General features: G+C 42.6%; 1 protein-coding gene across 4 annotated transcripts in view; it reads right to left on the reverse strand.

Annotated features, from left to right (window-relative positions):
• Positions 1-13,541, reverse strand: part of USP7 (ubiquitin specific peptidase 7) — a 217,355-nt gene that overhangs the window by 85,118 nt on the left and 118,696 nt on the right. For all 4 annotated transcript variants that reach the window (XM_075899282.2, XM_006124597.4, XM_025185416.3 and 1 more), the window contains 2 exons: positions 3,045-3,243; positions 320-458 (listed from right to left, as the gene is read on the reverse strand). In XM_075899282.2, the coding sequence (XP_075755397.1) occupies positions 320-458; positions 3,045-3,243 (338 nt within the window). The remainder of the gene's footprint in view (positions 1-319; positions 459-3,044; positions 3,244-13,541) is intronic.

The following is a 13,541-nucleotide window of genomic DNA, read 5'->3' on the forward strand; positions in this document are numbered from 1 at the left end:
TTAAATTTGACAGTAATTGTGACCAATAAGATTTAATAGAAACTTAATGGAATGATTTTTATTAAGTATCAGTAATGATGGGTCAATGATCTGTGTAGATCATTAAGTCAGATGAAAGAGCTAAAAAGGAATGTGCACTACTAGGCACAACAGCACTTATAAATATCTTCAATATGAAACCTACTGATACCACAAGCATCATTCAGACACTAAAACATCACCTGTGGGAAGAAATACAAGATCAAGTTCATGTATTGAACTGACCTCTCTCCAACTCAGTAACAGCTCATTATTATAAGACCAATATATTGTTACTTACACTCCATGCCATAAAGTTGGAAAAGCCCCAGTCATTCTCCTTATGAAAGAACAAGTGACTAATACGACGACTGAATGATTTTTCATCATCCTTGTAATTTATTATCTTGAGAACTGCCTGTGCATGGCAGGACCATGACCTATAAAATTGAAAGATAACATTTGAAACAAATTTCAATTTTGTTTTCTTCAGTCATAGAAAACCAATTTTTACTTGGTACACCAAGTCTTTATTTGTACGCAGATGTCTACTTCACTTTTGTTCCTCACTAGATTCTAAGGCTTGTTTAATTGGCGTCAGGAGCACTGGTAAGAATTAATTTTTGATTTTTGGAAGACACATTGTATACCAAGCAATGACAGAAAGGCAGTAACTTATTCAGGAATTAGGTTTTAGAGTGGGGTGGAGAATCTCAGGTCCTGTGGCTGGATCCAGCTCCCAGCTTGCCTAGATCTGGCTCCTGAGGCTCATTCCCCCACCTCAGCATCGGGAAGTCATTGCTGGCACTCCAGCCTCTCCCCCCCCGCAAGGCTGGAACACACAAAATCTACTAGGCTGGCTGCCCTCTAGACTCTGGTTTGAGAAGGGAATGTGGGGAGTGTCTTTTTCCTTCTCAGTCAGGAGCCAGAACAGTGAGCATTTGTTTGTTTGTTTGGTTTTGCATCTCAATTCTGCAGTCCCAGACTGATTTTTCTGTGGGTCAGTGGTCCCTAACCCAAAAAAGGTTCCCCACCCCTGTTTTAGATTACGTACCTCTCTGAAAGCAACTGCTACACACTGTCTTAAGTCATTCTGCCTAGGATTTTTTCTTTTTAAGGCTGACTACAATTCCCCTTAAGCAAGGTTAGAAGCCTTTTAGGAAAAGAGATCATTAATATTGCTAAGAAATAGTAACCAAGAGTGTGTCTAGACTACAGGGTTTTGTCGACAAAAGTGGACTTTTGTCGACAAAACCATACCTGCGTCTACACTACCACCGAGTTCTGTCGACATAATGTCAACAGCACTCGGCAGTTTTGTCAACGGTGGTAAACCTCATTCTACGAAGTATAACGCCTTTTGTTGACATAGTTCTGTCGACAGAAGGCGTTATTGCATCTACACTGTCCTTTGCGTCTACACTCTCATGCTGACAAAGCAGCTTGCTTTGTCAACAGAACTGGATGTGGTCTAGATGCTCTCTGTCGACAAAGCCTCTGTCAACAAAAGCCTGTAGTCTAGACATACCCCAAGAGAGAAATCACTGTCTGCTGAAGTTTCTTTTCAGAATTCACTGTGGATATCTATTCACATCAAACATAGTGTACCATAGGTATGTAGGGTGAGATGAAAAACACTACTTCAAGAGAACATGAAAACCAAAAATACACTGTTTTGACTGCCATCCCTCAGACTGAATTAGAAGTGGTCTGTGATGTGATATACAAGAATGAACCTATTGCACTTCAGAGGAAACTTGCTCCTCGACAAAGTAGCATGTATCAATGCAGTCTCAGGAGAAAGGCAATGCTTTCCCTGATCCCCACCCCACATTCCAATACCTCTGCTGTCCCTTCCCCCACCCCCAAAACACTCTTTATGTCAGAAACCTGAAACTGCATAAAAGGAGGTGTGGTTTTCTACAATGTTTCTGCAATAAACTGGTGGGCCTACAACTTACAAATCAAATATTTTGTCCAATAACTGACAGGCACTGGATAACAGTCTCTCTCAACACAAGAATGTCTTGTCTTTACAAATGCAGAATTCTTTTATTAAAATGTCAGGTGAATTGGTGTAATGTGCTGTGCTTGACAATGGGTAATAAAACAGCTAAGGCTGGTGTGGCTAATACTAAATATTTATGATGCCTACTCTGGAAATGATGGGGTTTACTCTTTGGGATACAGAGGCAGCAGAGCAGGCTGGCAGGGGACTCCCCAGGAGTGGGACTGGGGGCTGGCAGTGCACTGGCTGCTGGCCCCACCCCCTGAAGGATGGATGGAAGAACACGGAGCAATGGTCTCAAATTACAGCGGGGGAGGTCTAGGTTGGATATTAGGAAAAACTATTTCACTAGGAGGGTGGTGAAGTACTGGAATGGGTTCCCTAGGGAGGTGGTGGACTCTCCATCCCTAGAGGTTTTTAAGTCTCCGCTTGACAAAGCCCTGGCTGCAATAATTTAGTTGGGATTGGTCCTGCTTTAGACATGGGGCTGGACTTGATGACCTCCTGAGGACTCTTCCAACCCTAGGATTCTATGATTCTAAAGTTTCTTTCTAATCCCATGGACTGTGGAAGGGTAGAAACCCACTCAATATACTAGCAATAAATGCTTGTCCTGCTTCGTTTACCGAGCATCTGTTATATCATAGATATATGGGGATGTTTAGTAGCATTTTTACATGGAATCATCTTTTCCCAGGTCAGCAGGCTGGCAATGGTAAAGCAGTGTGCTCCACCCCAACTGATTGCTCTGCGAAGTCCAAGAGAAGAATGGATGAGTTCCACCCGGAATTTCTGGCCAAGAAGGTCTAAACAAAGAATCAGTTTTTGGGATGTAGGGATTTGAAGATAGAAAGTAAAAAGTTTATGAATAGTAGAAAAATATTCAGAGATTGAAAAGCTTGTAAATGTTCTCTCCTCGACATTAGAAAATATTAGCCTAAATAATTTTACCAGATGTTGGTCTTACAATGCAATTAAATAATGTCATATATGAGTTTGTATATTAAAAGGCTCTTACGTGGAATCAGATTCAGCATTGCACTGAAGAAAGAATCCTACACTTTTCTGGTGTGGTCTATCTGGGTACAATCGTGGCATCACCATAATCTTCCATGGCAAATTCCGTACAAAGCAGGGAGGGCTGAGGACTGACTCGCTAAGCCTATTGAAACGCTCAACGGTAAACTGAAATGTTGCTTCTGATCGCCAACTTGTGTCTGTAAAATAAAAATATAACACAATAAAAATAGCATTTAATAATGTGAAGATATTCTTCACCCTACAATACACATTTCAAAAATATAGAACAAGGGTACATAAAAAAGGTTTTACAAATCAAAGAGAATTTATAACATTTTAAATATTCACAGAGACTGTATTGTTGTTAGATACGCTAGTCCCTTGCAACGTCTGCATATAAACTTTTATGATTCCCAAATATGTCAGTAATCTCAGAGTACCTGTTCTTACATTGCACTTCTTTCAATAATTCCTAATCTTGATGACTTTTTCCCTAGACAGAAAGGCTTTTCCTTTCACTACAATGGCATGTAATAGTTGGATCAAACTGTTCTGAACTCATAGGTCCTCAGAGATAGTCAACCAGACTTCCTTTGGAATACTAATTATGCAAACAGGCAGCAGCAGAAAAAAAACAATAAAAGCAAATACAGCACAGTACTGTGTTAAATATAAATTACTAAACTATCTGTAAACATCTAGACGAGAATAAGGTGATAAGTAACAGTCAGCACAGATTTGTAAGGAGCAAACTCTTCCAGACCCACCTGATAGCTTTTTATTGATAGGGTAACAAGTCTTGTGGATGGGGAGGAGGGGTGGAATGTGTGTGGTGCAGTAGACATGGTATATGTTTGACTTCAGTTAAGTTTTTGATATTGTCTCAGATGATCTTCCCAAACAAACTAAGCAAATGCAACCTAGATGGAACTACTACAAGGTGCATGCATAACTGGATGGATAACTGATACAGAGGCAGCAGCGCAGGGTGGCAGTAGCCCCTATCTGGAGGAGAGGGGTCTATGCTCCCAGACCTGTCACAAGCCAGAACTGAGCCAGGCTGCCTGCCAGTCCAGCTCCTAATGCACTTTAAATGCAGAGCAGCAGCAGGGGTAGGTCCCGGACCCGTTGCAAGCCAAAACTGAGCCAAATTGCTGGTCAGCCTGCTAAAAATTTACTTAGGGGAGGACGTGTGTAGTCTATAGCATTAACCTATAAGCTTTTGCTTATCAGTTAATTGTTTAATCAACTACATTATTACAACCCTAGTTCACAGTCATGATGGAAGGGCATAGATGCCGTAGGGATTGGTTCTGCGTTCTGTTCAAGATCTTCAATGATGATTTAGATAATGAAATAGAGAATACACTTAATGTTTTCTGATGATACCAAGTTAGGAGGAATTGCATCTGCTTTGGAGGGTAGAATTATAATTCACAATGATTTGGCCAAACATTAGAAATGATCTGAGGTAAACAGGATGAAATTCCATGAGGACAAATATACCACTTGGGAAAGAACAACCAGTTTCACAGATACAAAATGGGAAATGACTACCTAGGAAAGAGTATTGCAGAAAGGGACGCAGGTCTCATAGTGGGCCACAAACTAAATATGAGTCAACAGTCTGACACTGCTGCAAAAAAACCCAAACATTCTGGCAAATATTAGCAGGAGTGTCATACGCAAGACACAAGTAGTAATTCTTCTGCTCTACCCCATGCTGATTAAGCCTCAACTAGAGTACAGTGTCTAGTTCTGTGCACCACATTTTAGGAAAGATGTGGACAAATAGGAGAAGACCCAGAAAAGAGTAACAAAAATGACTAAAATAACTGGAAAATATGACCCATGAGGGAAGATAGAAAGAACTATGTTTGTTTAGAATGGAAAAGAGAAGCCTGAGAGGCTACGTCTACAAGTTTTTTGCGCAAAAACTGGTGGAGCATCCACGCTTCAAGCATGTTTTTGCATAAGTAACTCAGCAAAACAGAGGGCTTTTGCTGGTAGAGTTATTCCTCTCCCCATTGTGCTACAGCTGTTGCGCAAAAAGGAAGGTGTTGTACGCTCCGGAGGGGTTTTTGCGCAAGAAACCCCTATAGGCAAAAGCACAGGTGCTCTGATGGCCATTCTCTGAATGGTAATTAGACCTTTCTTGCACAAGAGTGTCCATGCAGTGCGAACGCTCTCTTGTGCAAAAGCACATTGCTTTTGCGATGCACTATGAGGTCTGGACACACTTTTGCGCAAGAAGTTTTTGAGGAAGATCTCTACCGCAAAAGGCTCATTGCACAAAAACCGTGCAGTGTAGACGAAGCCAGAGGGAACTGTGACAGACTTAATCATCCCTTGGGGTTGTCACCCACTGTGCTGAACATGCCACTGAGCCGGCCTATCTACTCTCTGGGGCACCCCACCAACCTGTCCTGCCCCAGCAAAGACACAAAATTGGGGTAACAGCCCCCCAGCAGAGCAACACAGATGCTGAATCATTTAGCTCTGGGAGAGCTCAGCTATAGGAACCTGACAGCATCTAGGAACACAACCCTCAAAAGGGACCAAAGCCCCAAAGTCATACACAGTAAAAGCTCCTAAGATGTTTGCTCTCCTTACCAGTAAAAGAGAAGGATGCACAGTGGTGGCTCCCTACCTCCCCCAATAACAACTATTTGTACCGGGCTTGATAATGAAGTATAAAAAGTAGGATTTAAGTAAGTGCAAGTGAAAACACATCAAAGTGAGTTACAAAGCCAAAAATAAATAAAACAAGCTAATTAAACCTAATACACTAACAAACTTGTTACATGCAAATTCTTAACCTAACTGCAGTTCTAATCATATTTTTAGCAAGCTAGGCAGCCTCTTAACTTCAGCCCGATCCTTCCCCCTGTTTAATCTTGGAGAACTTTCCAACAGGTATCTTGGGTGGTAAGTGGAGTTCATATTTTTATATCCCCTTTGCCCAAAGTGGGAATTTTTTGTTTTTAGTTCATACTTTTCTCATCTTGAGTGGAAAAATACAAGATACAAAATGGGTTCCAGCATTAGGTGGCCTGGCTACAAGCCTCTATAGGACCAACCACAGTTTGGGCCTGCAGGAAAAAAAAAAAGCCATTCAGAGACTATTGGTCTGAGTACCAACCCATTATGTTTCTGGAGTATCAATAATGGCCCTCATTAGGACATTTAGAATTATAAACAGATTCACACTTTATATTTCTACTTACAGACATATAATATATACATTCAGCAGATTGCAACTTTAATAATGATGTGTCTCATGATGTATTTTGCCTACAGTCTTTGAATTATGCAAACTCATATGCCAATTTTCATAAAGCATGCAGGGGAGGGGATGTCACAACAGGGACATGATAACTTTTTTCAAATACATGAAAAAGGAGGAAGAAAAACTGTTTTCCTGGTAGGACAAGAAGCAATGGGCCTAAATTGCAGCAAGGGAGGTTTAGGTTGGACATCAGGAAAAATTTCCTAACTAAAAAGTTGATTAACTACTGGAATAAATTACCTAGGGAGATTGTGAAACCTCCATCATTGGAGATTATTAAGAGCAGGTTAGAACACCACCTGTCAGGGATAGTCTAGATCAGCGGTTGGCAACCTTTTCAAACCAAAGAGCCAAACTACATCAAAATTCAGAACAAGTGGTCAACAAAGAGCCATATAAGAATGACCATTTGCATAACTGAAAATATACAAGTTAGTATTATTGATAATTGACATAATGAAACATTGTACTCACAGACTTTATTTAATGGGACTTCTGCTGCTGTCTCTTTTCACACATTTCTTTGAAGTTTACACCATAACTGGTCAAATCCAGCGTCATGCATGCATTCACGCTGTCTTCTGTCAATCTTATGGCGGGGGTTGAGGATGTGGGGGTGCAGAAGTTTGGGTTGGGATGTATGAAGGGCTCAAGGTGGGGGGTTGAGTGTATTATGGGCTCAGAATACAAGGTGGGGTGTGTGGGTGGTGTAGGAGTATTATCACAGAAGTCTGGGTTTGGCTGTATGAAGGGCTCAGGGTAGAGGATTCAGGTACATGATGGGCTCAGGGTTGGGGTGTGCGCGGGTGCAGGAATGTTATGATGCTGTGGCCAGATGGAGGCTGGGTCCCAACTGGAGGCTTGTTGGCCAGGCTTAATTTTTAAATAAAGTAATATTATGCCCAACACAAAAGGTTTCAAAATTGTCTTTATTTATGACAGGGGTGGGGAAGGTTTTTTATGTCAGGGACCACTGTCCCACAAAAATCAGTCAGGGACCACACAATCGAGAAGCAAAAAACCAATCCCTCCAAAAACTTTCAGCCCCCACTGATGTTGCCCCCAACTGAGACACCTCACTCCCCTGGTGCTCTAGCCCCATAGTGGGGGCAGCGGCAGGGAGAACTCAGGTTCAAGGCCTCAGGCCATGGGATTCCAGGGTTTTGTGGATTTTGGGGACCCCTCCTAGGCTCTAGCTTGGAGCCAAAATGAGAGGTACAGTGTGCAGGACAGAGCTGCCAGTAAGTGGGATAGGGATGGAGGTGCACAATCTGGATGCGAGGTAGGGTGCAGGAACAAGTTGGGGTAGGTGTCCAGCCAGGGAGGAGGGGACAGGAGCAGGATGCTGGTGGGTATCTGTCCGTCCAGGGGAGCAGCTTGGCCAGTACCTGTTCGTCTCCTGAGAGGAGTATCTCTTGGACAAGATCTGCAGGAAGTGCTGGAAAATGTGCACATGCTACTCATTTAGGAAATCCAGCTACTTCTTGTCCTCAAAGTCCGGATCTTCTGCCGCCATTTTAGCCAGCCGCCGCCCCCGCAGAGCCTGCATGCTCAATGTGCATCACCACCAAATGCGGTGCAACCGGATGCACTCTCTCTTGTGGTCACCAGGCAGGGGGAGGCTGTGCAGCTCCTGTGTCCTGCCTCCCCAGAGCACAGAGACGGCAGTGTGGATAAGGAAGTGAACGCATTGCTATTAGGAGGGAAGGAGCAGCGTGCGCGTTTCCCCACAAGCCAAATCCAGTGTAGGGATGTTAAATATTGGTTAATTGAATAATCGATTAACCTCATGAATTCTTATTTGTCAGTTGACTATGCTCCCTGGGGGTGGGGCTGGCAGCTAGTGTGCTCTGGCCCCGTTCCCAGGGAGCCCCTGGCCACTCCATGCTGCTGCGTCTCTATCAGAGGCAGCATCATGCGGTACTAGGTGGGAGCTGGCTCACAAAAGGAGCCAGTTTAAAATACCAGCTCCCCTCTCGGACTGGCTGCCTGCCACCCTGTGTTATTGCCTCTGTATCAGAGGCAGCAGCCTGGAGTGGCAGCAGACCCTATCAGAGATGCCGGGGGGGAGGGGGGAGGAAAGGCCCAGGAGCTGAAACTGAGCCCAGCTGCCTGCCCAACTCGCTCCTAATACACTTTCAATTCAGGGCTGCAGCAAGGGTAAATCCCAGACCTGGTGCAAGCTGGGACTGAGCTGGGCTGCTAGCCAACCTGCTAAAAAATTTACTGGTAAGGGGTGGGGTGAGGGGAGATGCATACAGTCTATAGCATTAACCTATAAGGTTTAGCTTACCAGTTAATTGGTTAATCAACTATACTATTACATCCCTAATTCAGTGCAGAGCCCCCGCCTACCCACAGGAAGCCAGCACTGTCTCCAATCTTGCGGGAGGTTTAGGGCTGTAGTGCCAGCATGGCCTCCCTGTTGTTGGGGGGGGGAGGGGGGGGGCTATGCTTGAGCCAGGAGCCAAATAAAGATCGTGGCAGAGTCAACATATATGGCTCGTGAGCCATAGGTTGCTGAACCCTGGATGATGCTTAGTCCTGCCATGACTGCCTGGACTTCTAGTACTATGAGTCTATGATCTACTAAAAAAACAAGGCAACTGTTTGTGCTTGTTACATATAAATTAAGTTAAAAGCAGTATTTTTCTTCTGCATAATAAAGTTTCAAAACTGTATAAAGTCAATTGTCAGTTGTAAGCCTTTGAAAGAATAACCATAACATTTCAGAATTACAGACAACCTCCATTCCTGAACTGCTTGTAACTCTGAGATTCTACTGTAACACATTACTTATGATCTCTTTGGCTAGCTAATATTAACAGACCATCTAGTAAATGAACTTAACACACATTCCTGGGATTTTCAATCTCACCAGGTTCTTCTTTGAGAATGCTGTAGAAAGCCTAAAAATAAAATCCTGAAATAAAACTTATTTTAGTAGAAACAAAATACAGGACTATGTAGCACTTTAAAGACTAACAAGATGGTTTATTAGATGATGAGCTTTCGTGGGCCAGACCCACTTCCTCAGATCAAATAATGGAAGAAAATAGTCACAACCATATATACCAAAGGATACAATTTAAAAAAAATGAACACACATGAAAAGGACAAATCACATTACAGAACAGAAGGGGGATGGGGGGGGGGGGGGGAAGGAAGGTGAATGCCAGTGAGTTAATGATATTAGAGGTGGGGAAAGGAAGATGTTTGTGAGTTAACAGTATTAGAGGTGATAATTGGGGAAGCTATCTTTGTAATGTGTAAGATAGTTGGAGTCTTTGTTAATTCCTCTGCGGAGAGTGTCGAATTTTAACATGAATGCCAGTTCAGAGGATTCCCTTTCAAGTGCAGATTTGAATGTCTTCTGAAGTAGGATGCAGGTTAGCAGGTCATTCAGACAGTGTCCTTTCTGGTTGAAATGACAAGCAACTGTTTTTTCTTTGTGATCTTGTCTAATGTCTGTTTTGTGGGCATTGATTCTTTGGCGAAGTGTCTGAGACGTTTGTCCAATGTACATAGCAGACGGACACTTTCGGCACATGATAGCATAGATTATATTTCTGGATGCGCAGGAATATGTATTCTTGATCTTATAACTCACTTGGTTAGGCCCAATAATGGTGTCAGCAGAGTGAATATGTGGACAAAGCTGGCAGCGGGGTTTGTTGCAAGGGAAAGTACCAGGGTTGGTATTAGTGTGGTATGTCCTGTGGTTGTTGGTAAGAATCATCTTGAGGTTAGGTGATTGTCTATAGGAGACTATTATTTGATCTGAGGAAGTGGGTCTGGCCCACGAAAGCTCATCATCTAATAAACCATCTTGTTAGTCTTTAAAGTGCTACATAGTACTGTATTTTGTTTCAGCTACACCAGACTAACACGGCTACATTTCTATCATTATTTTAGTAGAAGAGTCATGTATTTTCTGTGTAGCTAGACTATGTAAAGAATGCTTCTCAGCTTGGTCAATCATCACATAATGCCCCTGATTTATGAGAACAGGACAGAGCTTTTGTATCACAAAGTTTTCCCTCATACATTTGTTAGTTCTTTCAAGACCAGAACACTTCCTTCACACTCATTTTATTAGTACATGCAGTAAGAAGAGAGCCTGAAACATAAGCCCATGTATCATGGGCCTGGTGTAAGGCTTTAGGGGTAGGTAAAAGTAATCAAGATTTTGCTAATATAAAGCAAAGTTGAGCTGTGAGCAAGAGGCAGGCCCTGCTCAAAGAATTGGATAAAAGCAGGGCTGATACTGAACATAAGAACATAAGAATGGCCGTACTGAGTCAGACCAAAAGTCCATCTAGCACAGTATCCTGTCTGCCGACAGTGGCCAGCACCAGGCGCCCCAGAGAGGGTGGACCGAAGACAATGATCAAGCGATTTGTCTCTTGCCATCCCTCTCCAGCCTCTGACAAACAGAGGCCAAGGACACCATTTTATCCCCTGGCTAATAGCCTTTTATAGACCTAACCTCCATGAAATTATCTAGCTTCTCTTTAAACTCTATTATAGTCCTAGCCTTCACAGCCTCCTCTGGCAAGGAGTTCCATAGGTTGACTACACGCTGTGTGAAGAAGAACTTTCTTTTATTAGTTATAAACCTACTTCCCATTAATTTCATTTGGTGTCCTCTAGTTCTTCTATTTAGGGAACTAATAAGTAACTTTTCTTTATCGGCCCTCTCCACACCACTCATGATTTTATATACCTCTATCATATCCCCCCTCAGTCTCCTCTTTTCTAAACTGAAAAGTCCCAGTCGCTTTAACCTCTCCTCATATGGGACCCATTCCAAACCCCCTAATCATTTTAGTTGCCCTTTTCTGAACCCTTTCCAAGGCCAAAATATCTTTTTTGAGGTGAGGAGACCACATCTGTACACAGTATTCAAGATGTAGGCATACCATAGTTTTATACAGGGGCAGTAAGATATTCTGGGTCTTATTTTCTATCCCTTTCCTAATAATTCCTAGCATCCTATTTGCCTTTTTGACCGCCGCTGCACACTGCGTGGAAGTTTTCAGAGAACTGTCCACGATAACTCCAAGATCTCTTTCCTGATTTGTCGTAGCCAAATTAGCCCCCATCATACTGTACGTACAGTTGGGGTTATTTTTCCCGATGTGCATTACTTTACACTTATCCACATTAAATTTCATTTGCCATTTTGTTGCCCAATCACTCAGTTTGGTGAGATCTTCTTGGAGTCCCTCACAGTCTGCTTCTGTCTTGACTATCCTAAACAGTTTTGTATCATCTGCAAACTTTACTACCTCACTGCTTACCCCTTTCTCCAGATCATTTATGAATAAGTTGAAAAGGATTGGTCCCAGAACTGACCCTTGGAGGACACCACTAGTTACCCCTCTCCAATCTGAAAATTTACCATTTATTCCTACCCTTTGTTTCCTGTCTTTTAACCAGTTCTCAATCCAAGAAAGCACCTTCCCTCTTATCCCATGGCCATGTAACTTACACAAGAGCCTTTGGTGAGGCACCTTGTCAAAGGCTTTCTGAAAATCCAAGTATACTGTATCTACTGGATCCCTCTTGTCCACATGTTTGCTAACTCCTTCAAAGAACTCTAACAGATTAGTAAGACAGGATTTCCCTTTACAGAAACCATGATGATTTTTGTCCAACAAATTATGTTCTTCTACATGCTTCACAATTTTTTTCTTCACTATTGTTTCGACTAATTTGTCCAGAACTGAAGTTAGATTTACCGGTCTGTAATTGCCAGGATCGCCTCTAGAGCCCTTTTTAAATATTGGTGTCATGTTGGCTACCTTCCAGTCATTAGGCACGGAAGCTGATTTAAAGGATAGGTTACAAACCACAGATAATAGCTCAGCAATTTCCCATTTGAGTTCTTTTAGAACCCTTGGATGAATGCCATCCGGTCCCGGAGATTTGTTAACATTAAGTTTTTCTATTTGTTCCAAAACCTCCTCTAATGACACTTCAATCCAGGACAGTTCCTCAGATTCATCACCCACAAAGGACGGTGCAGATTCAGGAATCTCCCCAACGTCCTCAGCCATGAAGACTGAAGCAAAGAAATCATTTAGTTTCTCCACAATGGCTTTATCGTCCTTGATTGCTCCTTTTATAGCTTGATCATCTAGGGGACCCACAGGTTTTTTAGCAGGCTTCCTGCTTCTAATGTACTTAAAAAACATTTTGTTATTTCTTTGAGTTTTTGGCTAGCTGTTCCTCAAAACATACTGCAGAAACAAGTATCCTTAAGAAGTACTAGGCACAGGCTTTGTGCGCAAACACATTCCTTAAAGGTAGTAACAGTACACTCCCTCTTAGGAAACATCTTGGTACCAACCCACTCCCCATAGATAACAAGAACATGCTGCTCAGCTTACTGCATGCTCAGGAAAGGGTCAGCATGACAGCATGGATACCAACATGTATAAGGTATATCAGATGGTGATAGCCTGATATGCCAGGAATTGTGGGTAACTTATTTGTATCTGTGTATAAAGACGTATCTCATAGGGACTGTCCTTGTCTGGCCTTGGGGGCAGTGGAAAGGCCTGCTGCTGACTGAACTGGTCCATTGTCAGAGGGCACTCATATACTACCAGAACTGTAGACATCTGATCGGGGAACAGAGACCGTGCTTTTCTGACAATACACCTAGCTCACACTAAATATGTAAGTGACTAGTCGACTATCCTATAAGCAGGGCTCGCCGAACTGCGGCAAGCCCCACTCGCCAGCCACGCTGTCCACTGTTCTGCACATGCGCAGATCGCCCAAACCCGGCTCTATTTCACATCTTATCTGACTTTGTGGTCATTAAGGGTTCTTTTGAGATTTGCTATGCTACCTACACATACAGAGCCAGAGCAACACTCAGAGGGAACCTATACACACTGCCAAATGGTTATCAACATTCAACATTCGGTGAGATCTGACAATAGAACAAAAATAAGAGTAAAATCTTGAAAAAATTCTACATCCCTCTACACCAGAATGTTTGAGAAGAATCAGCTGTATTGCCTAAGTTTCATTGTACCACGTAATATAGGTGAGGGAGACTGATACATATGAACAAAAAGAGATATTTTATTAGGACAAATCCTTAATGCGCAAATTGCCAGCATATATTTTATTTGTCAGTATGTCCATGCTTATAGTTAAAAGATTATGCTTTCCTGTCTTTAAAGCCAT

The sequence above is a fragment of the Pelodiscus sinensis genome, chromosome 15 (assembly GCF_052426305.1).
Source record: "Pelodiscus sinensis isolate ZL-2025 chromosome 15, ASM5242630v1, whole genome shotgun sequence".
NCBI lineage: Eukaryota > Metazoa > Chordata > Testudines > Trionychidae > Pelodiscus > Pelodiscus sinensis.